The sequence below is a fragment of the Aythya fuligula genome, chromosome 5 (assembly GCF_009819795.1).
Source record: "Aythya fuligula isolate bAytFul2 chromosome 5, bAytFul2.pri, whole genome shotgun sequence".
In the NCBI taxonomy this organism is placed as follows: Eukaryota; Metazoa; Chordata; class Aves; order Anseriformes; family Anatidae; genus Aythya; species Aythya fuligula.
Genome location: NC_045563.1, coordinates 5,316,272 through 5,340,136, shown reverse-complemented (window position 1 = coordinate 5,340,136; position 23,865 = coordinate 5,316,272). Strand labels below are relative to the sequence as shown.

Genomic DNA, 23,865 nt, shown 5'->3' with positions numbered 1-23,865 from the left:
TCCAGGCACCACACGTATGGCCAAGCTGCCCAGGGCATAGCTGGAGGTGACAATCTGAGGTTTTCTCAGATGGGAAGAGGAGCTGCATGCAGCAGACCAGGGCCACCAGGTTCCCGTCCTCTACTGAGAGGTAGCAGGACTCTTACTATGGATACCCATGTCTGGATTACAGCCACAGCCCTGCACAAGTGTTGTGTACTTTAATGGCCCCAGAAAATGGGTCTGGCACTCCAAATCGACGACAAATTGATTGAATCCAGATGTTGTGAAAAATGGCTTTTCCAAGTTCAACGGCACATGAATGGTCTTAGCATGCCCCCGGATAATCTGACTTCTGTGCCTCAGTCTGCTGCAATAAACTAATTGGAAGGATAATATGTTGTCTCTGTGTTGTGAACTCCTCGGGGAAAAGGGCTTTTTAATTGCGTGCACAGCCCATGACCTGGTAGGCTCTAAATCTCGCTGGATGATGTGCAAAGTTATAGTGGGACCTCAGCTGAACACCCCGAGCTCATGTTACTGTCTGGATTAGCAAAACTTCAGACTATTAAATTGTCTGTATTCTCCAGGCATTGCTGGGAGTTTGGTTTCCTCACCAAAGTAAGCTTTTATTTGTCACAGTCAAGACTAGCAACACAACATAGGTACAAAAGAACATAAGTAAAAGCAGCATTGAGCTGGTTTTTGGCCAAACCAGCAGAATATTGGCTTTGTAGGAGAGCAGAGATGGCCAGAGCCTGCACAGTCAGGCTTCATCACTTTGCAGAGCCCACCAAAACAGATATATTTACACTGCCTCCACCTAATTAATACACCCTGCCAGACCCAACCTTGCAGTCTTCAGCCTGCACATGCAAAGCAAGACCCCAATTTGGTCAGCTTGTACAACTCAAGGCAGATAAAAATGACCTCAAAAGCCAAGCTTGATTCATGGACTGCCTTTAGAACATCCCTGGGAGGATGACTGATTGGTCTTGTTTACCTTTGGCACTGCAAAGCACTTAACATCAGTTTGGGAGAATCGCAGCTTTGTAGTTGTTATTCTAATGGGCTTCAAGACAGGAGTATTTGTTTAGGAGCACGATAAGAGTTTTCAGACCACTGGCTTCCTGGGCAAGTCTCTGAAAATCTAGCACAACACACTCAAAGTCATGGTGTTAAATTTGTTCTGCAGAGCATTACCTCTCCATCAAATTAAAAATAAAAAAATAAAAATAAAAAAATAAAAGAATCCTACAGTGTTTAGCCCACAGCTGTCCCAAAACTGCCAAACTGGAGGAAGAAGCCTGCAGCTAAGGTACGGAAGAGAAAAGGTTGAGAGCAGACTCTTCTGGTGACTAATGCGGCTGAGATAAACATCTCGATGCTCGCTAAAACATACAGTATCACACGCAGATTAAAGGCTCGTTCGGAGATTTTGCAAGCAGCCAGTGACTCCTACCCAGCCATCTGCCCAGAAAGGGCCTCTGAGTTGTCAACCAATCCATTTCCCCAGTGCCACAGGCTGGGCGATACCGATCTCTGCTGTGTTTTGTTAGCAGAGCTTTGAAGTAGGAGTCTCTGCCGCGGCAGCAGCCCCCTTTAGGGAACAAAGCCGCGGTCTAGCCAGGCTCTTCACCAGTTGGCCAGGTATTAGGTTCTTTTTCCCAGCTTCGGGGCAGCCCTGTCACTAACCTTTTCCTCTGACCTTTTGCAGGGAGCCTTCTGCTCGTGGCCATCTGCGTCCTTTTCTTGTAAAGCCTTCACCTGAGCGTTTGCAGCAAGCAACTGCACACACACACTGGTTTGCATCAGTCACAAAGGCTGTAAGCCTCCAATTAACCACCTCATGCCTTTTAATGATACAACGCTCAACAAGGAAGAGAATTAGAGGGAACATCCTCAGAAGTGGTTTGCAGCAGGACAGAGCTGTCTTTATTACTGTTTATATTAGGGAAGCACGTAGGAAACTCAGCTAGAGGCTGTGAAAACAAATAGAGAACTTGGGGAATTAATTTAATATGGAGAATTTATAGTCTATAGGACAAGACAGAGTAGGTGGATGAGGTGTAGGGTAATGAGGAGAACACAATGATTTTCTAGGGATCAGAATAGCCTGCCAGCATCCTCCGCTCACCTCTGCCAAGTTCCTCTGTTCTCCTTCCTCAACACCACTTCAGGAGTGTGAATGCTGGCGGAGGCCTCAGGAGCAAAGGCAAGCACTTCTCTGACACCCAGAAGACCCATGCAGCACAGTGCAGAGGAACGCATTGTCTTCATCTTCAAAAGATAGCTGGAGATACTGCACCTGCTCAGAAGGTTTCAGGCAAAACAGCATTTCAGAGGAATTCACCAATTCAGCAAAATCTCAACAAGGTGAGTCAATTTTGCCCAGGTTCCCATGAAACTCGCACAGGGCTCCAAACATCAGAAACCTGCTGAGTTTCCTGCCTGGTCACCCATCTGGTTCCTCCACCGTTCAGGTTTCCAGGGCCCTAGGGCAGCCTGCTGCAATGCAGGCTGCTTCGCAAGAGGGGACTTCAGTGCTCCCACACCTCTCCATTTGGGTGTCCCAGGTGTTAGACTACCTCAGGGGCAAACACGAGAGCATCCACAAGTGGAAAGTCCATGAAACCAACCTGAGAGGCTCGGTGCTGCAAGAGATCAGCCCACAGTGAAAGGTGATGCACGGTTTCCTTCTGTGGAATTGCTACCTGGTTGTGTTTTGCTCCAGTTTGGAAGGAATTGAGCCTCCTCAACCCAAAAGCACCAATTTAAGCCCATTTCCAACAGCCTTGTCAGGGCAGCCGTAGCCTTTTCCCCCTCAACAACAGCCCTTGCAACTCAGGGAAGGTGTCAGAGGCAGGGATGAAACACAGCAGGGATGTACAAATCAGTCAAATCTGAATTGCCTGATCTGGAGGGCAGATGATACAAACCACCTTACAGTCCCATGAGCTCCCCAAGGCAGCAGAACAAGGTGAAATCTGAATTTTCTCCATCATCTTCCAATGGAAATACTTTGTCCATGGAGGAGTGCACATCTGATGTTAGGAGTGACCACGGGGCCCTGGGTCTGATCCCAGGGCTCACACCAGCTCATCAGACTCACAGACAGAGGAAAAAGGGGGAAAATAAAAGATTCACTGAGAAAAATAACTGGGTAGATAGTTTTTTTTTCTATGATTTGCAAGAAAACATGGGGAAAGAGGGCAGATTTTTGAAAGACTGAGATGAGAGAGTACCAAGACAAAAGGGATTGAAGGTTACTTAAGGTATCTGAAAGGTTTCTTGTTCTGCTTCACGTGGTGCTGGACATTTCTCCCTGGTCATGAACCAAGAGATAGCAGCAGCTGCCCTGCACAGGCTCCTTTGCTTACCCTGTTCAACCACCATCAGGCTCCACCAGGAGCTCAATTTTATCAGTGCCATGAGAAAAACATCTCCGGACATCTGTGTTGTTCCTAAAGACATCCTGCGATGTGTCAAGCAAGCGCCAGGGCTCCTCCTGGGGCTGCAGCCGGGCGTGCTGTGAAAGCTGAGAGCTCCTGAGCACGCCGTGGGGACGTCCTCCTGGGAAACATCTGCGGGAGACACTGACACCAGCTGTGGGGTTATGTGGGGCTTGAGCAACAAACCATCTGTCAAGACCTGCTTATTAGGGTGTTTACTCACAAAATTGGCCTTTTCATCACTGCACCATAAGCGGTTTCTGAATGCAGCCCTGACCACCAAGAAAACGGTCCCACAGAGTCAGTCAACAATGAGAGGGGAGCCAGCGGCCAGAGGAATCATTTCTAGCACAAGGACCAGCTACGTTTTGCCCAGCTTCACAGCTCATACTTGTTCATTTTGCTACCCCCACTAACTGCAGGTCGGTAAATTATTTGGGGTTTTAGAGTAACATCAATGAGGATCCTTTGGCAGGAGAAAGGTTCTTTTGTTTCCTTCCCCATGTTAAAGCGTTGACTCTATGCTAAACTGTAGGGATTTATCTTATTTTTTTTAAACTTACTTTGCTGTCTTTCCTGTCCACATTGTGATGCTTTTGTTAAGAAGATAAAAAAGGGTGGAGAAAACACGAGAGAAGAATGAATCAATGAATTAATGAATACATAAATAATCTGCTCATCTTTTTTCCAATACAAAATCCATTGATCATCTGTAATGAATCCGCAAAGTTCACCTAGACCACACAAGTGCTGTGCTCTGAAGTCATGAGGAACACTCCCTCAGCTGAGTGACTTCAGACAAGAGTGATGAGCACAGAGGAGGAAAGTTAAACAATCCTGCTTTTCTGGCAGAGGAGGGAAGGGAGGAAAGCTCAGAACACCTGCAGGACTGAGTGAGCCTGAGCGACCTACCTAGGGTGATGGTGGGCCTCTGTAACAGCCCAGGAGGCAGCCACATGCTTGGAATAAAGCATCAGTGATGCAGCAATAAAAGCCTCTCCCGTGGCTAAGACCATCCTTCAAGAGTTGAGTCAGAGATCAAGACAGGAAAAAGAAAGCAGTGGGGACCACAGCAGAGATCACTATCTCCATGGCAGGACTAAAGGCAAGGGAGGGGAAGGGAAGGAACTTATCGTTTAACAGCAATAATAAAGATTTCTGAATGTTTTTCCTCTCAAGGCTCCTGCGGTGCTTGGTCCCAGAGATGGTAAACCAGAACAGAGAAGTGGTGTCCTACAGGCTGCTCAGGCAGAGTGGCAGTAGATAGGGCTGAGCTGATGAAAGTCCTCTAAAAGCAAATTTGGGGTTTTCCGCAGATGTGAAATACAAATCAGAAGCCTGCCCCATTAACCGTGGTGAAACATTTAACCTAAATCTCCCCTTTTTCAGTCTAACTGCACCCCCTGACACAGAGCCCCTCCCCAGCTGTCCTGCAACACCTTTTAGGCACTGGCAGGCCCCTGTAAGGTCTGCCTGGAGCCTTCTCTTCTCCAGGCTGAAAAACCCCAACTTTTCCAGCCTCTCTTCATAGAGGAGGTGCTCCAGCCCTCTGATTATCCTTGTGGTCCTCCTCCTCCCTGCTTGCACACATATAAGCAGGATTTAGCCCCAAATTCCATGGCTGAGTGCACAAATTATGGAGGGAAGAGAGAGGGAGCAGCTTGGCTCCACTGTCTCCAGCAGATCCCCTCCTGATCCTCCTGCTCCAGGCTCTCTCTCTGCCCATGAGCTTCTTTACCCCAGCACCTGCTGTCCTTGGGCAGCACCCAGGGCCTCCACAGCGGCGGGGAACAAATCACAGAGCTCAGACAGGACCAAAATGGGAACTGGTAATTAGGAAGAAGAGACAAGAAGAAGACAGGAGCCACCCAAGGTGCTTGGAAGCACCAGCCCCCATCATTTACTCTCCATGGAGAGGCAGCCTTTGAACAGCACTTGTGTTCCCCTTGCCAGTCTCAGCCATGACCACGAGTTCTCCTAGTAGGAGCATCTTCACCCTGAGTGCCCAATAGAAATAGTCATATCGAAAACTTCCAGTCTTGATATCCCCACCAGAAAATATCTGGGGTTATCTGGGGATTGTACAGCTAGAGGGTTGCTGTGTCCTGTGCAGCACCATAAGACAGCGGTGTGTTGACAAGATATCTTGTTCCATGCTTGGCTCTCAGAAGATGCCTGTAAAAAAAAAAAAAAAAAAAAAAGACGTGATGCAGATGGGAAGGTGGTGATGGTTTCCTTTTCTCCTGAGCAACTGAGCATCAAGGAAAACCCTATCATGAGCTGTTTGTCAGGAGAAACAAGCCAGAAATTCAGTTTCATACAGCTTTTGTGCCTTAATGCCAAGCCACAATTTATATCATTAAGAAGAAAAAGAAAAACAGTGAAGGAAACACTTACCAGCGTGAACGTGGTGTCTGCAGTAGCCTGGAGGCGTGAAGGTGGCGTAAGCACTAGCAGTGGTTGGGATATCCAGGTCAGTACCCGGCACTGCCCTTGACCTCATTGGCCACCAGGTGAGACGGCTGCTCGCGTGATGCAGGCAGGTGCAGCTCCCGGGGCTGGTGCCGTGGCCTCTGCAAGCTGCTCCGACTGGATTTACAGACTGCTCTCTTATCAAACCTGATGGATTTCCTCTCCCACTCCTTTCCCAGCCCTCGCCTCGCACTAGGAGACAGAGAGCATGACACAGCACAGAGGACTGACCTTAGGTCTAGAAAGAGAAGGATTTCACTGAGCTTTTGCCTTCCAAGGCTCTGGATTTTCAGCAGACTCCTACTCTTTCCCGAGTTTTCCTTCCCAAGAGAAGAGCAACCTCTGGAAATGGTGTCAGTCAAGAAAACTGTAATGTGATACAGGTCTAACCCACTGAAACACTGGGAATGTCTCATTTTACAGTGGGCCCTTCCAAGAGGAAACCAACCCACTGTAAATAACGTGTCTGGGAAGAGAAGACAAACTTTTAACCCTTCCCTAACCTTTACTTTTTGCTCAGTCAAGGTGCAGCTTTCCTTGAAGCTGTGCTAAGTCAACCTCTCTATGCTTCCAGGCTCCGTTCTCCAGTCCAGGTAACCCTGACACCCCACTGTTTTGCTAATCCCACCACCCAAAACTGAGACTCAAGTAAGATTAGCCAGGTACAAGAATGAGTGGTGGGTCTCAGAAGGCTTCTGTGTGTGTGCCTGGACCTCTCTGCCCAGATCAATCTTCCACCTCCATCGGGGCACCTGAGGGAAATGTCACATGCAGAAAGGGTCATTCTGCCTCCTCCCCTAAATGCCATTCCCAGGGCTTACAGAAAGGGGCTACCAACACAGAGCACAAGCACGTTCCCTCTTACATATCTCTAAGTGTTTTAGCTCAGTCACCTCAAATACAACAAATAACAAATGCATCTCTCCCTTTAAAAGACCTTCTATTCTATTATTGGTTAAAATACAGACTCAAGATACTGCTCCTCCTGCATACAGGTGAATGGTTTGAATCAAGTTTCACCGTACAGGGTCTGGCTCTGAAGAGAGAGCAGGGACTCCACCAGGGAGACCCTCCAACATTATCCAAGAGAAGTCACCGGGACAGCCTGTACAAACAGATATGTTTCATTGGGATGCTTGTAAAGACAAGCTTAGAGACCTCGATCCACCAGCACGTGCTTAACTCACTCCTAACCGTGAAGTACCCTGAGCATGTGCTGCAATGCTTCGTTGAGTCAGAATGGGCTTAATCAGATGCTTAAACACTTACTGCATGAGTACTTCGGAAATTAAGATTGATTGGGTCCTTGTCCCCCCCGTACCTCAAGCTTCCCCTCCAGAAAAGCCCGTTTCTTAAAACGTAAGGCTTACAGAGTGCAAGGAGACCCAGGGAACATATTTTTCAACAGGTTGCAAGTTTTCCAGCTTCCTGCCCTTGACCACAGAAGACTTGAACCTTTCTGGGGGGAAAGCACTTAATCTGCTCGCAAAGCCATTACATCATGAGGTAAGAGTCCAGATCATATACATTTTCCTTCAGTAATGTCATGAAAACCTTAGTTTTCAGGACTTTCAACTCCAACTCCTTTAAACAGAACAAAAGCCAGATTTTCAGAGCTTGGCTCAGTGACATGAAGTTATTAATGTTAATATATTTTATTGATCTTAAAGGAATACAGCATGGAAACAAAGGCCATTAATAGAGAAAGGCTCTGCTTACATTAGCAAGGCATTCCACACAGAAGGAGCAGATCCAAACTGAGGGCCCCACAGGTACAATATATACAGTTCGTGTGTTTACTTCAGCCTAGATTTACTCTGCTCCCCAGTGTCACTTGGACCAAATTTGTCCACATCTTTTCACTAAATTTATCCACGTTTTTGGACTGGAAGCTGTTCTAGGGAGCCATCACTGGTTCAGACCCCATGCTCCTGCCCAGGTAGGAGCACATTTCCTGAGCCCCTGGAGTGGAGTGTCTAGGTTAGAGGCTCAAAGGCGTCTAGCATACACCAAAACTGCTCTGCTGTCCAAACCAAAAAGGCACAGATGTAGATACAAACAGAGAAAGAGGAAAACTCTCCAAAGACAGCAAAATCCCAAGGCAAGGTGCACTAAATGCCCAGTGCTCTGCCACTACTACATCTTGTTTGGGTTGGAGGTCATCAGCTGGGGGTAGTAGAGCACACATCCCTCCCTCCTTTCTGTAATACCTTGTCTATCCCCTTTGAACTTGCTGACATTATATGTGCTCTGCTATTCCCTGTGGCAGCACATTCCTTGCTGTGAAAAAAAAAAAAAAATGCACTTTCTGTTATACCATTTAACTGATCTCCCACTTGTTTCTGTACATCTCCCCTCATGACAGCACTGTGGGATTTTTAAAACCCAGAGCAATTGTTTCTTGCCAGAGTGATCCACCTATATTATTTTGCCAAATTAAAATAAATAAATAAATAAAAATCATGCCATGCAAGGAGCATCAACACAATTCCTTGGAGTTTCAGGAAAATTCACAGGAAAAGTAGACTGGTCTGGATTTTGCAGATTGTTTCCACTGGTTTGCAGTCTCTGTATCCTCTCTGTACTGTGCACAGGAACTGTAAAATCAAGAATTATGTTGGAAAGCTTTTTTTGTGCTAGCAGCTCAGTTATATGTATGATTGTTGGCTGCTCCAAAGGTACAGCTAAATGCTGAATTTAGCTATTAAATACATCTTTAGGCATTTCTGCTTCCTCACAATTTTCATGTCCTTGTTCCCTCCTGCAAGAAAAAGCACATTGAGGGAGAGCCATGCCCTGTGTCGTGAATCATCTGCCGAATGGCAATCACAGCTAATAAAAACCTTCTTTGCTCTTTGTGGCAGAAAAGGATGCAGGTCCCTCAGGGATGGCTTTGCTGGCTGCCACCTGAGGAGCTCCTGACCTTTCTCAGAGCCCACAAACAGATAGATTTGGGATTAATGAAGGTAAAGGACTCTGTTGGGGGAAATCAGTTGTCAGTCCTTATCCAGGATGAATCCCACGCCAGGAGAAAAACTAGAAAGCTTTTAAGAGATGGACAGATTCTTTCTGAAGGCCCAGAACAAGGAAAGTTGCAAAGGCTGTGAGCTGAAGCCTCTCTGCAAGAAAGAGTTGGTATATTAAAGGGAAAAAACAGACATGGGAGATTGGAGCTTATCACTTGTCCCAGTAAGGCTGTTGCAGGACTTGACCAGACAGTTAAAGCGCCTCATCCACTGCCACTGCTGAAAGTGGCCTTAATCATTTCAAGAGCACTGAAAAAAATGAAGCACAATCCCTCAGAGGATTCAGGCTAGCCCAGTCCATCTTACAAATCTCAGCATTAGACTGAAACACTTCCTTCTTCCAGCCTTTCCTGGAAATACAGATGAACCAGAATCAGACCACTGAGCTTAAGGGCTCTCTGTTGCCACCTTCCTTCAGCCCCTGCTGTTCCAAACCCTTGTGACACCAGTGGATTGAATCTCTCAGGACAAGAACAAGGTCCACACAAAGTCCTGCACAGTTGGGATGTCTAAGCAAAAAGCCCAGGCGTCTCTCTGACCCCACACACAGCAGGGCCAGCTTGCTTTGTGGTCCACTGACCCACAGCTGTGACTGGGCTTATGGTGCATAAGACAGACCCTAAAAGCCTGCTGTGACACTCTCATATCCCTTGTGAATCACAGCACCTCGAAGTGTACATGATGCTGAACCCTGCACTAGAGGAGATGGTACTTCAGAGATGCACAGTGACACTCCAGGACCTAACTCAGAAGCACTCCAGCTACGTTCCTTATGTTAAGCGTGCGCTTCTGTCCTTTGCTGCACTCGGTTATACATGCAGCACAGGGATATAAACCCAAACCTCCTCACCATAACCTGTCCTCACCTTGAAATAGGCCCCAGTGCACTGAAGACAAACCTCGCAGCTTCAAACTTCCAGAGACTACCATAAACACTGTGGATAATTAAAACACGAACGTTATGAAAAGTACATTGGCAAGGACTCAAGGCTGTGGAGCTGGAAAGCCAGGTAGCTTAAAGAAGTGCCAGATATTTAACTGCTCTCCAAGTTTTGCAGATGTTTTTCAACCTAACATTGCAAAAACTTACTAACATAGATGTGTTTCCTAAATCAGAACCAGAGAAAAGAATGTGTGCTGTGTTTTGGGACAATATCAAGTACTTTTCCAGCACTGTAAGATTTTTATTAAAAAAAAAAAAAAAACACGGGGGGAGAGAAGGGAAAGGGGGAGATGTAGGCCTGTTTAAAGGATTCTGGATGCTCACCTAAATCATGTAGGAAAAGGAAAATTCCTTTTCCAAACTGAAATGACTCAGATGCAATTAAAACAGAGATAGCATCGGCACATTTCCCCATCTGGTATTAAGCTACCCTGTGAGGGTGCTGCAGAATGCAGTGGTTGCAGCTGATGCAGTTTTAGTGATATTTAGATGGAGAATTTCTTGTTATTTTACTCAATTACCTAAACTGAAATTATTCAGCAACTCACTTCTGGAAACCAGCCTCCTGCACCCACTAAGAGACAATATGCTATAGCACTGTAATTAAGAATTCATCTTTCCAAAGCCACTGGTCAGTTTTCTTCCCACCAGCAGCTCCTTTGTAGCCACAGAGACAGTGCACGTCTGCAGATCCTCTCTTTTACTCAACTACACCTTTGAGGAGATTTACAGGGATTTGCATGTGTTTTTCTCGCTCAAAGAGAGATTATGTGGCATGATTAAGAGAGATTTTAGGAAAGAAACTACGAGCTTTGACAAGCTTCTTGACATTCCCTTTGTTTGATATAACACCCGTCAGTTATTAACAGGGATGTGTTGAGCGGCTGATCAGCTTCAGTAATGCTGTGTTTTATAACAAACATTTCTTCTCTCCCCTCTCTGTAGCAGCAACCATTGTCCAGCAACTTCTGGAATAATTATTCTATATTAATATTTTTTATATGCACATAACATATAAAATGTATATACTTACATATACACACACAAGTTACCCTTCCATTTTAAAGCTACAGGAGAGTTGATTTAAAGCAGGAGATTGCTCCTGCTTTAACAGGAGCAACCAGCTAAGGTGAGTTACAGATTCTCCTATATCATGGGAGATGGACATGTAAGGACTTTGTGGGTCACTGCATCTAGAAACTTATGACCATACTGCATGACCCCATACAGAAAGTGACGTTTCTCTACTAAAAAAAAAATAATAATTATAATATGAGAGACATCAGAGATAGTTAGGGATTTAGTACACTCTGCAAATTACAGGATGAAATCCACCACTTGGACAAAAAGTGTCTCCGCTGTCTCAGAAGCTGTTCCTAGAGACATTTAACTGTTGGTGGATCTCTCCCTCCCACACTTTCAATGCAAGGAAACCTGAGAAAGTACCATTCTGCTTTACAGGTGGGTGACAGCAGGAAGGACACAGAGGAACCACAAAGGAAGGCATCTGTCCAGCCAGGTTTGCTATGGACCAGATGGGCTGCACACATATCCCTGAAATTCCTAACCATCACAACATCCATGCTAGTCGTATGCCCACTGCTTCACAGATCCCAGAGCAGAAGATGAACCTGCAGAAAGCGGCCCATTCTCTGGCCCAGCTCCATCAGACATGCCTGCCATAAACCCCCAGCCATCCCACAGACAACATACAAAGTTGTTGCTGCAAAGGGAAGCAGTGTTGTCTGCGGTTAGCTCATTTCTCCTTTGCTGGCAGAGACTCACCTCCAGTCCTATGGGAAGAAAGAAACTGAGACAGAGTCCAGTGGGTGACACAACTGTCACTTCTTTCTCATAACCTTGTCAGGTTTGTGCCACAGCCAGTTTCCATGCCTAAAGAAGGCACCGGGGACACCAAGCCTACAGTCCTCTACCCAGCCCAGCACCTGAGCATGAAGCTTTTGGTGATTCGTTTACCAGCCACTTCAGAGGGATGCCCGTTGCATTACACAGATCCATTTGGTTACAGAAACCTACCATCTGCCCCTCAGTTGTACTAACCAAAGTCTGCAAGCACCCTGAAGCAAGGAGGATTAATATTACATTTCCATCTGCTCCGCAATGTGAGCTGCCCATAAGCAACAACCTGAAGACATCTCCGAGCTCCTCAATCCCATCCTGCCCTTAAAAAATGCAAGCTACTGCAAGAACAACAGGAGCCATGACAATCCAGTTCCCTCAAAGCACAAATCACATACACAGCAACATTTTAAACTTGCTCCATTTCCTGCATGACGAATTCCAGGGAATGTTAACAGGCCACATTAAAGAGACACCGAGGTGGTGACAACGCCAATACGAAACCATTGACTGGCACTGCCCCAACATAACAAACTTTAAAAAAGTATTAAAACAGACTGTTTATTACAGCATATGATGTGTTATATTAATTTACACAATGATATATATATAAAAACAGCCATTGATGATGTACAGTAAATTGGACATCAACGGGAATATTAAAACTACTGATACTCATGCACGTGACATGCATATGTTTTTTTTTTTTCAAAAGCAGTTTTACACAATATACTGAAGCTACTAAGCCTTGGTCAGCTGCTCCAACAGTTTATTCTGAACACCACCACAGTCCACACTGGGACTCCCAGGAAATCAGAGCAGAGTGCACTCCAGAGAAGGCAACTTGACCTTGGAGATAGATTTAACAGGAGCCCTTTCCTCATGGAAGAAGGTTGGGGGAGGACAGAGGCCAGCTTCAAGAAGAGAATCAACAAGAAAAAAAAAAAAAAGGAAAAAAAAAAACAGGCTGGACTATCAGGAGGAACAAGTTCAAGATGTGGCAAGAGGAGCAGCAGAAAGGGAACAAGAAAAAACATGAAGACCACCCATACTCCCTCCCCCTCACCCCCTAAAACCTTATGACCTTAAGCTGTTGATATCCTGTATAAGACCCAGAACTGGAAAGAAAAAAATAGGCAAAGAAGATCCATTCCTGGAAACATTAGCCTTTTTTTCCAAAGCCTTCTGATACTATGCACTGGAGGCTGTTCACCACTGAAATGGCAGTGTTGTGTTTTGTTTTTTTTTAAACAAGTGTAATGTTTTTTATTTCCACTTAAAAGGCACTAGTATCCACCCAAGTTCTGAAGACAAGTGACATAATTTACCTTAAGTTTTAAATATTTGTATAAAAAAAAAAATCTGTGGAAATATGTACACAAAAGCACCTTGCTTCCGAAAGCAGAAACAGATACATTCCACCAAGTCCCTTCACTAGACGGTCGTCATGAGCTTCAGGGAGCCTGACCGAAAGCGCAGGATTTTCTTCTTGAGGTTGTGGGAGGCTTTGATTTTGACAAAGGCCTTTGCTGCATTTTCATGCAGCTCTGGAGCCGTGACCGTCTGGATGGGGAGCGTCTGGACAAACTGGGACCAAATGAGGCCCCCGCTTTCATCAGAGTCGCTGGTGGTGGTGCTCTCCCCGACGAACTCCACCTCGCTCAGGCTGGACTCGCTGTCTCCGAAGCAGTTCGTCGTGTAGTTGCTCTGCTCGTCCTCGCTCGTGTCCACCACGGTGGAGTGGAACAAAGACTCGCACTCCGCCGAGTACTCCGAGTCGCTGGCCACGTAGGCGTAGGGGCTGACATATGGCAGGGGAACTTGCGAGTAGACTCCTACGCCATCCCGCCGGTTCCTCCTCGCCCTCCGCAGGGCCTCCTCATAGGAAATCTCCGCCGATGACTTCCACCGGCGGTAGTCGGCCCGCTTGTGTTTCGGTTTGGCCACCACCACCTCCCGGCCGTGTCCGTGGGATCTGATTACCGATTTATGGAGGCCGGCCGGCCGGCCCTGGAGGCCAGACTCCGGCTGCAAGCCGCTGCTCCTCTTCCCCCTGGAGGAGGGCTTTTTCAGTTTCTTATTTGTATCCAATTCCTCAGGAAAGCGGCACTTCTTGCCGACCGGCTTGCCTTTCTCCCGCAACGTCTGCGCGCTGTTTTCCAGCCCGTTGGTGAGGTGCGGCCTGTGCTTCAGCGCCGAGCTTTTCAAAATCTTGACATTTCGGGTGCCTTTGTGGAGCTTAACACTTTGCTGCTGGGCCGGTATGTACTGGGCGTTCACCAGCAGCCCATCGTCGAGGCTCTGAGAAGAGGAGCCCTCGCTTTTGAAATCCAGCGTGGGCCTCTCCTCCACAGGAGGCGAGGAGGTGTGAGCCGCCTGCAAGCTGCTCTTCAGTAGAACCTTTTTGGGAGGCTGGCTGACCCTGGTCTCTGGCTGCAGCACCACCGGCTTCCCTGGGCTCTCTTTGGGAGATGCAGCAAAGATCTGGCCGCTTTCCTTGGGAACATCCCCCGTGGTAGCCACCACGTGCCGGTTTAGCTCTGAAGGCGCTGGCTTGGCCCCGCGTGGCAGATGCTTGCTCTGAGCTTCACTTGCCGCACCAGGTGGAAAAGCTGGTGGCAAAGGCACCTTTCTACTCTCCACCTGCTCACCAGCTGCCTCCCTCGGCCTCTGCTTGAGCGGGGAGGACACCACGGTGTCCAAAGCGGCCGTCCCACCGGGCGGCAAGCACGCTTGCTTCGTGCTCTTCAGGTTCACGACGTTGCTGTGAGAAACCGCCCCAGCAGCCTGCCTGACACACATGCTGCCATGTCGCAAGATCCCTTTGGTGGGATCAGCGTTGAGACTTGTCCTTGGTTTGTTAGTCCTTACAGAGTGAGTCTTTCTCTGCACCAGGCTTAAGATGTAGCCGTCTATCCTCTTGCTGGCGGATGGGCACGATGCAGGCCAGGAGCCCGGCGGGAGAAAGGCATCGGCTGCTTTTCCTGAGTCTATTTCAGATCCAGCGCAAACATCGGTAATATCGCAGCCGAGTCTCTCCTCTTCTCGTTGTGGGTTCTCAGTCACAGGGAGAAGAAACATGGGACTCTGCACAGCGACCGCGTGGAGAGGGCTGGGGTACCGGTAGACGTCACTCCCGTTTTTAGACACCAGATCGCACTGGTACTTTGGGTGGACATCTGCAACGACATCGAGGGAATTTGAGTGCGGTGTGGACAAAGAGCGACAGACAGAGCCTGCGGTCTGGTCCTCATGCTGGCCTTCCTTATTATAATCCATCCAGCCTATGAGATCTGAAAGGCATTTTAGAAGAGTTTAGAGAGCCTGCCAGTGACAGTCCTGCTGTTTTTCACATGCTGTCAGGGGCTCCGGTCTCATCTACACAAGCAGTGTAATGTTTTCAGTACGGCAGTGCTGTTCAAACAGGAGAAATCTCTCTATCAGGGATGCTGCTCAACAGCTATACAAGCAGCACTATTCTTCTACGGGTCTCTTCCCACCTGCAGCTAGGGAGGGTTTGCGTCAACATGACTAAAATTGTTGAAAAAATAAAAATCTCAGCCCTGATGAGAGTATTTACATTGATTTCAAACTTGTGCCTAGACTGCTAAGAGCTTCCTGTTTAATATCCAAGCCACCCAGAAGCCTGTAAGGGTCTCTCCTGTTTGTGTGTTACACTGTCACCTGTATAACTCACCGTGGGCCTCAGATGTATAACTCTGAATTTACTTTGCCCAAAGGGAAACAAAAAACATAGACAAGAGACCAACAAATTGCTTCTAGCTTACTGACAAATTTCACTTCCAGATTTTTCCAAGTATGTCTTGGGTCAAAAACTAAAATCCAGATTTAATTTTATTGTTGTTATTATTATAATTATAATTACTATTAGCATGATAACTATTCATAATTGCAAAATTGTAAATAATAGGTGTGCATTTTGAACAATAAGAGGTGAAAGAATGGGAAACAGGCTCGTTTTTCCACACAAGTACAAGGATTGCAGGTCAATACAGCCGATAACCTAGCCTTGGCTCTGCAAAGAGAGTTGTGGAAGATAAATCCAGTGCGTTTCAAGATGCATGAGTCACATTTAATGGCTAAGGCACTTAGGAGACAAGCAACCTTACAAGCAAGGCTTCAATCCAAGCACCTACGATTATTATTTTCTTAAGGTTTAGTTCATTTTGTCTTCCTGGGTAGGGGGACAACCTAAATGATCCTTGGAGATCACTGTCAGTTTTGTTTTCTACCCTTGGGCTAGAAACTTCAGCCAGGGTTCTCAAATTTGAATGCTCAGTGCTTGCCACTTATCTAAGGCTTATTTCAAAAGAGGTCTCACATACTTTGATGAAATTAGCTGATAGAGATGATGTTCCTGTGTGGGCAGGAGAGGGAGAACAGGGAAGGTAAGAACAGGCACTTCCTCCAGATCACCTCACAGTTTTCCCACATTTCCTAAATTCTATGTCAGAGTCAGGAAATGTTGCCAAAAAAACTTCTTTGAAACGTGCCAGTTTGAGAAATTTCATCCCTAAAAGTGAGACGGTATGATTAATGAGAGTTTTAGATTTCATGTTGTACACAGAAGAAAAAAAAAAACAGCAAAGCAATCTGCTGGAAAGCCTTATGCATGTTTTTCTTTTTATGTATGGCTGCTGAAAATCCCATATACCTTTCAACAGGGAACATTAAATTACCTCAAGCTGCTCAAAGGATAACTTAGAGGAGTTCTCAGCATCTCAGAAAGAATGTATCCCAGGCTGATTTTTCCCACTTCTGAGTCAGAAGAACGTGAATTATTTTGTCCTCGATTCACAAAAATTCACTATAAGTTAACCTTAAAGAGCAGAATGGAAATTAGAAATACTATGGTTATGAGCATCCTCCACAACCCAGAATGGACTTAAGGCTTTTGAATGAGTATGGCTGCAACTTCAACCAGTAATGCTCAATCACAGAAGTCCCACTGAAGCAGAACAGATTAGGACAGAGGAGGCCTTCCTATTTTACCATCATATAAATTAAGGATTGCAACTTCAGCCTGTCATCAAAGGAAAGTCAACAGCTCTCTGCCAGGGACTAAATACGTTTTCCCTGTTCATGTTGTCTATTTGCCTATAATACCTAAACGAAGAACACACCTCAACATGGTCACCTGGGTGTTAAGGACCTTCAGAACTGACAAAATGACTGCTACAAACAGACCAACTTGCGACCTGCAGCTAGCTCCTTACCCTGTCACTTTTAATAAGGACAAGTGTGGCTATATTGCATGGCTGTGGAGGTACTTCTAATTACTGCTGTTTAGTAAAAATGCTTTTCTAAAAGAAATCATGAGAAAATAGCCGACTAATGTGTTTATGTGCGTATGTACCACTGCCCTCTACTGGGTAGAGCAGCTGTCATATTTTCATGTGTGGGTTTTTTTTTCCATACGTTTAGGGCAACAGATTCACATGTGAGGCTGGAGTGGTGGAAGGCAAACGGTCCTGTCTCATGACACATGTACATGATAGGCACTGGAATCTTTTCAGAGCACAGTACATCAAATGAAAAGAAGAAGGGTTAATCCAACCCAGATACTCCTGAGGCAGTATTTCCAAAGCCAAAGCCACCTCCTGGAGTATGATGTATTCGACCTGCTTTTACTATACCTGCAGATTTAGGGCGTCCATCTGAGATATTCAGTGTTGCCTCCAAAGGGCTGCAAAAGCAAGTGCTAGAATGGCAACTGGATAAACACTCACTGAAGACAGAGTTAGACGAATTCGAGAGCGATCCAGAAGCTCCATCACTCAGCTCATAAAACCCTATAAAAATAAGAGTTCGGATTTATATTAGTTATGTCTACACAAAGTTACCATTTGTGTCCCTAGAAAGGCAGTCATGCTTGTGTTTATGTTGGCTTACTCTATTGCAATTAGTTATGGGATTTCATTCAGTCATCCAAAAAAGCAGTGCACAATTTAGTAATATCCTTACTGCTACGAAGAATTCAGTTTAATAGTAAGGCACTTAAAAGTAAAAGAGCACAACTTTATTCAGCATATGATATTTTAAACTTTATTTTTTTTAACCTTTATAGGGGCTGGGGTTTTAACCTTTACAGGGGCTTATGGATTTTAGCTAGAAGGCTCCAGGCTGTGTTTGCCAGCCCACTCATTTAATAGCATATTCCAACACAGACTCCCCAGCTATCACCTGACTACAGAATTTTTACCAAGTGTTGGGCCCAATGCAATCCATTATTTTCAAAAAGTTCTGGACATAGATATAATATTTAGGATGCCATGAAAGAAGAAGAGTAAAAAATGTGCAGGCACAGAAATTTTTATTTCTTGGTAAACACGGTCTACCCAAGAAAAATACAACACACTATAATCAAGATTTAAATTGTACATTTAGGAAAAATGAATGCAGATCATATCTACAGAACGAGGATGCATCCTGGAAAACAATTCTCTTGAAAAGGACTTAGTCAGCATGGAAAAGCAGCTCAATCAAGCTTAATGATATGGAAAAAAAAAAAAAAAAAAGGAAAAAAGAAAAAAGCTAATGAGATTGCTGGATGTACAAAGAGACTAATGAATAGCAGTTGGGAAATGACTTCACCAGTCTATATAGCATTGGTAAAGAAAGACATTGGAACGGTGTGCCTAGTCCTCAAATCCAGCATGCTTAAAACAAAGCTAAAAAAATGGAAAGGGGCCATAAAGCTATTTAAGAGCTTGGAAAAATGCCTTGAAACAAATGACTTAATGAACTTGACCTGTTTAGCTCATCAAAAAAAGCTGGGAATTAAAATGTATAGCACCTCCAAGAGGAGAAAAAGCTGAGCATTAGAAAAGACCTTAGTCTATGGGAGAAAAGCATTTGAAAATAAATCAGTATGGGAGCAAGTCAAGTTCAAATTAGAAATAAGCAATGGTTTTAACAGTGCAAGTGATTGGTTGGTGGGTTTTCCACTTTTTATTGCCATCAAAAGTCTAGATGCTGCTAAGGAAGGTTCCCCATAGTTAAATACCATTTATTGGCTTCAACACAATTAGAATGGAATGAAATTCAATACATCAGGGATCAGATATTAAGATTCACTGTTCCATCTGGCTGCAAGATTAACTTTGACATCTTTTTCCTGCTGTCGCTGCTTGCTTTTACCATTTTTCCTGCAACCTCCTTCCTAATACACAGGAGGACTGGAACATTTTGTGGGTGGCCTTGAGAAAAAAACATGACCCAAACACTAAAAACCCAATTAAGCTTGAAACATCCCTCTGAATATGTTGTCTACAAAGAGCAACCTCTCTAGTAGTAGGTGAACTTTCCTAGTTGGCACTAATTATCAGAGTGTGAATGTGCTATAGACATTTTCTGTTGTAGTACTGAAAATTACAGGCTGCTTAATTCTAGGTACTCAGAGGCTCCATCCTGCTGCACATTGGCCTTACCTGAACTTGGACGACTGTCTGTCTCAAGGTGTTCATCTGTTGTTTTTTCCACGTCCAGACGGAGGTCACTTATTTGCTTATCTAGCTCTTGCAACTGATTTAATAGGCCGGCATCCCTCCTCCTCAAGCAGTTCTGGAAAACAAGATGACAAACGTCAGCTCCTTCAGTGGGACAGACACAAAGGGGTTCCACAGACTATCAGCCTTCTCCCTCTGAGCATCATGTCAACGCTCTTTAAAAAATAAGAAATTACAAACCGGACAAAGTCCTGAAATTCTAGATACATGCTCTGGATAAACACTTAACTGAAGAATTATGCAGGCACTTCATTCCAGCCTTTTCCAGCCAGCTCCACATAAGGAGCGTGCCCCACAATACACTGTGTTGGCAAAGCGCTCTTTTGCGAGAACGCAGCTGTAACAACAAAGCTGTTTTGTATGATATGGTAAAACCAGACCTGCACATATGAAATGGGTTACTTCAGGGAAAATACAGCTTTGCCAGTGTAACAGGGGACGTTCACCACCGCAGTGATGCTAGTCAGAGATCACATCTGTTCACACAATGGGACGAGCGGCTCTGCCAACAAGTGTCTGTAGTGTGGGAACCGCCTCGTTCTGCTGCACAGTATAAGCCCATATTCCACCACAGAGGCAGCAAGATTCCCAGAGCTGGGATCACCGCCCTTTTATTAGTTTTGCAGTGCAGCAGGAAGGAAGAGAAATTCTTCCTCTTCTCCCATTATAATTGTACAAAATTGCTGCGAGATGAATTCTAAGGCTATTTATGAAGGTAATTTGATGGCATAAAATAAGCAATAAGAAATGATTTTGTAAGGCACTCATTAACCCACGGTCAATGCAATCAGTTTCCCTGTGTGTATTATAATGTTGCTTATCCATCATCTGTTCTGCTTCATACTCTTTAATTGTTCTGGCTTTGGGGAAAGTAGGGGAAGCAAGGGGAAGGTTTATCTCTTTTTTTTTTTTTTCTTTTTCCAAGTGCATCATTTGATCTGTGCCCAGCGGTGCTCCAATACACTCATCACAAAGAGTTTTGATGCTCATACCTGGGCTCGCTCTGAACCCATTAAATCAAGGACAACCTTTCCCTGGGGAAGGCCAGTCCTCGGGCAAAGGGAAAGCGAACGCCAACAGCACGAACGAGGCCGTTTGAAGCCGCGCTGGCTTTGATCGCCATCCCTGGAGAACCGAAGGGGTGACCCAAGTCTTCTCCCACCTTTCTGGAGAAGGCTGGGAGCCGGGCTGGGGTTTGAGCGGTGCCTGAGGGCGCCACCTACTGCCCCCGCTGTCCCCCCAGCCCAGCCAGCACCCTGCCTGCAACGTCAAGTGCACAAATGGAAGCGCTGCCACAAAGCCCCTCTTCGGGTGGCGGTGCCCTGGTACTTGGCTACGGCTCTTGCCGAGCAGCGAGATCATCGTTTTGGCTCTTGAGGACGGGAATCGGTCTAACATGAGGTGCACCAAAAGGCTAGGATGAAAAAAAAAAAAAAAAAAAAAAAAAAAAAAAAGGCGGGGAGGGGGAGCAAATAATAAATCACGCCGTCCAACTTCTCCCCCGGTGAAAGCAAATGCTGAGCCGCGCACAAAGGCGGCCAGGCGCAGCTGTAGGCTATTTTCACTGCAAACCGATCTGCCGCTTCGTGCCGCCTGCCTCCCTTTCCCGCACGAGTCCCCTTCCCCTAAAAGCAGCCCCTTATCGCGCGGGGCCCGAGCCCGAGCCCGCCGCAGCTCCCGGCGCCTCCTTTGGGGCTCGCCGAGCCAGGAGCTCGCTTCCCACTTCCATTCAAGGCAAGGGGAGCGCATCCCTTGCCTTGAATGGCAGTCAGGGCCGGGCAGCCACCACCAAAACGCCGCCGGGGCTGAGGGAGGCGGCGGCGGCGACCCCCGTCGGGGCTCTCCCTTCCAGCCGGTCCCCGAGAGCCACCCCCGGGCTCCCCCCGGGATGAGGGCAGGGAGCCGCGGGGAGCACGGGGCATCACCGGGACCCCCAGCCCCGACGGGACGAGGTGTCGGGCTGCGGTGCCGGGGTGTCCCCACCCGCCCTGCCGCCACCCCAAGCACCCCGAGGTCCCGGGGGCTCACCAGCTGCCGCCGCAGGAGGAGGATGTTCTCCTCCAGGAATTTCTCCTCCAGGCTCCGCGGCGGCGGCCCCTCGCCCGCCTGCTGCTCCCCTCGGCCCCCCTGCGCCCCCGGGGGTCGCCGCAGCAGGAGGCTCTTCACCAGCAGCTCCTGCCTCTGCCTCAGGTAGTCCAGCTCGCCCAGCCCGGCTAACGTGGCTTCCAGCCTCTCCCGGGTGCGCTGCCGCTCCGCCTCCGCTTCGCCCTTCTCCCTCCAGCGAGCATCGGCTCCCCCCGACGGCCCCGTTCCCGGGACCGGCCCCGATCCCGGTGCCGGTGCCGGTGCCGGTCCGGGTCCCGCCGAGGCTGCGGCCCCGGGGCTGGCCTTCATCGCCGCAGGGGAGGGGGGGCTCCGCCGCTGCCTCCGGGCCCTGCCCTCGGGGGGCCGCCGAGCTCCGCGCTGCCGGGGCCGCCGCTGCCTCCGGGGCCGCCGGTGCCGGTGGCGAATGGGCCGCGGGGAGCCCGGCTGCTGCCACCGCCCCGCGCCCGCCCACCGCCGCTCCGCCCTCCTCCTCCTCCTCCTCCTTCTCTTCGTCCTCCTCCTCCTCCTCCTCCTCTTCCTCAGCTCCGCCTCCCTCCTGCGGGGCCGCCGGGGGTCGGTGGTGGGCGCCGCCGTGCCCCGGTGGAAGGAGACGGAGGCGGTTTGGGGATGGGTGAGGGCTCTGAAAAGCTCCTCAGCGGCACGTCGGGGTGCTGGGAAGCTGGAAAATGGAAAAGAAATGGGGAGAGAGCAGCCCAGGGCGGTGGGGAGAGCAGGGGGAAGGTGGGGAGCGCAGGGGAGATGGCCTCAAGTTGTGCCAGGGGAGGTTGAGGTGGGAAATGAGGAGACATTTCTGCTCAGAGAGCAGGCAGGCGTTGGGACGGGTTGCCCAGGGAGGTGGGGGAGTCCCCGTCCCTGGGGGTGTCCAAGGGAAGGTTGGGCCTGGTGCTTGGGGACGTGTTTTAGGGGTGACATTGGTGGTAGGGGGATGGACCAGGTGATCCTGGAGGGCTTTTCCAACCTTAGTGGTTCTAGGATTTTTATCATTCTTGTGCCAGGCAGCAGCGTGGCCACTGGGATCAAAGCACCGGCGAGGTGTTGCTGCAAAGCCCGTTGGAGTGGACTGGCTGAAAAAGCCATAATGAAGTGAACTTCATACAGTATGTGGACTAATTGCAGCCTGGGACGTGCAATTAGGTTCACAATGGGTAGGCGGTGGAAAGAGAGGGGGTGGGGGGAAGTGCTCAAGAAGAAAGAAAAAAAAAAAAGAAAGAAAGAAAAATGTTAGAATGAAAATAGAGCAAAAACTAAGTTCCGGGTGTGTTCTGAGGGGAGAGAATGGAAGAGGAGAGAAGAAAGCATTCAGGGAGCCCTTCACAATACGGGGTTTGTTTGGTACAGCAGCTCTCCCAGACATAATGAACTGCTCTTTCCTGCTCTCCCTCTGCTCCACAGAAGATTAGGGCTGTTTGTGGTACGGAGAGGTCTCACACAAAGTTAGTGCCCCACTCCCATGCTGTCTGCAGAAGGCGATGGGTTGCGGGGTGCCATCCACCTGCTTTGTCCCCTGTAGGTGCTGGTCCTCGCTGCAAAGAGCCAGCAGTTCACACAAATCGCTATTTCACAGCCATTTCAAGCCAACATAAAGTGCTTTCTAAAAAGAGCATTCATAACCAGCCCTCCGTCCCTCCCAGATGTTTGAGGCATCACCTCAGAGAACGGCTGATGCTAAAGCCAGCTCCATTCTTTTTGCTTTTGATCTGTTCCCAGATCTGGTTCACCACACAGCCGTGTCGACAGAGTGCATCTGCATTAATATTTCAGTTTGGATTAGGAGTGCCTTTTGGAACCAGCCCTCGAGATCGTTCTGGCTTGCCGTGCTTCGATTCACATCACGGGCTGATCTGAGAGCAAATGCACCGAGCTGGTTTGGGGTAGAAGAAAAGCAGGAGGAGGGAGCACACCCAAAGTGCTGCAGCCACTAATGGGTGTTCATTAATGGGCAGTCAGTCTGCGGGATGAGAACACAACGAGCAGCACCCTTGAAATACATGCAGCATGGACAGCAGGCCCTCAGTACGGCGATACTGCGCGGTAAATCCTGTCCTGGCTACTAATGTAGACGTAGCCGTATGTGCCAGCAAAAGCAGGGAGGCGAGGCGGTGCGGGAGCAAGCAGCCAGAGAAGGCAGGGCCACTTCTTTGGGGAGCAGTGTCAATGCTGCCAGATCCACGAGACCATGAAATTGCAGCCACAGAAAGAACTGACAAACACTGAAAGGACAAGGGATACCCCAAGGGCAAAGGAGTGACTGGGGTTGCTAAGCAAAGCTGGAAAAAAAGCCAAGTCCCGTACTGGACCAATGCCCCTCTACTTATTTTATCTCTCTCTGCCCGTAAAAGGCCCAGAACTGGACTCGGGCCCTGCCCACAACCTATAGGCCACTGCTGCTGACCAAAAAACCTTCTCCATGGCTCCATCTCCTGCACAGGGCTTGGCACGCAGCACCCTCTGAGCATGTTTATGCTGAAAGCTGTGTTGCAATGCCAGTTGCTTTCCCA

At 47.7% G+C, this 23,865-nt stretch overlaps 1 protein-coding gene across 1 annotated transcript; it reads right to left on the bottom strand.

Annotated features, from left to right (window-relative positions):
* Positions 1–11,013: 11,013 nt before the first annotated feature.
* Positions 11,014–21,655, bottom strand: DACT1 (dishevelled binding antagonist of beta catenin 1). The gene is made up of 4 exons (XM_032187850.1): positions 21,290–21,655; positions 19,184–19,316; positions 17,483–17,545; positions 11,014–14,911 (listed from the first exon to the last, which is right to left on the bottom strand). The coding sequence occupies exons 1-4, from the start codon at positions 21,653–21,655 to the stop codon at positions 13,167–13,169; spliced, it is 2,307 nt and encodes a 768-aa protein (XP_032043741.1). The 3' UTR covers positions 11,014–13,166.
* Positions 21,656–23,865: the final 2,210 nt, after the last annotated feature.

Excerpts from the sequence above, each read along its gene's own strand:
- DACT1 (XM_032187850.1), bottom strand. The coding sequence starts at position 21,655 with ATGAAGGCCAGCCCCGGGGCCGCAGCCTCGGCGGGACCCGGACCGGCA. Across the intron at positions 17,546-19,183 it reads AGACAGTCGTCCAAGTTCAG|GGTTTTATGAGCTGAGTGAT; the intron begins GTAAGGCCAATG and ends TTATTTTTATAG. Across the intron at positions 14,912-17,482 it reads TTCGTCTAACTCTGTCTTCA|ATGTCCACCCAAAGTACCAG; the intron begins GTGAGTGTTTAT and ends ATGTCGTTGCAG.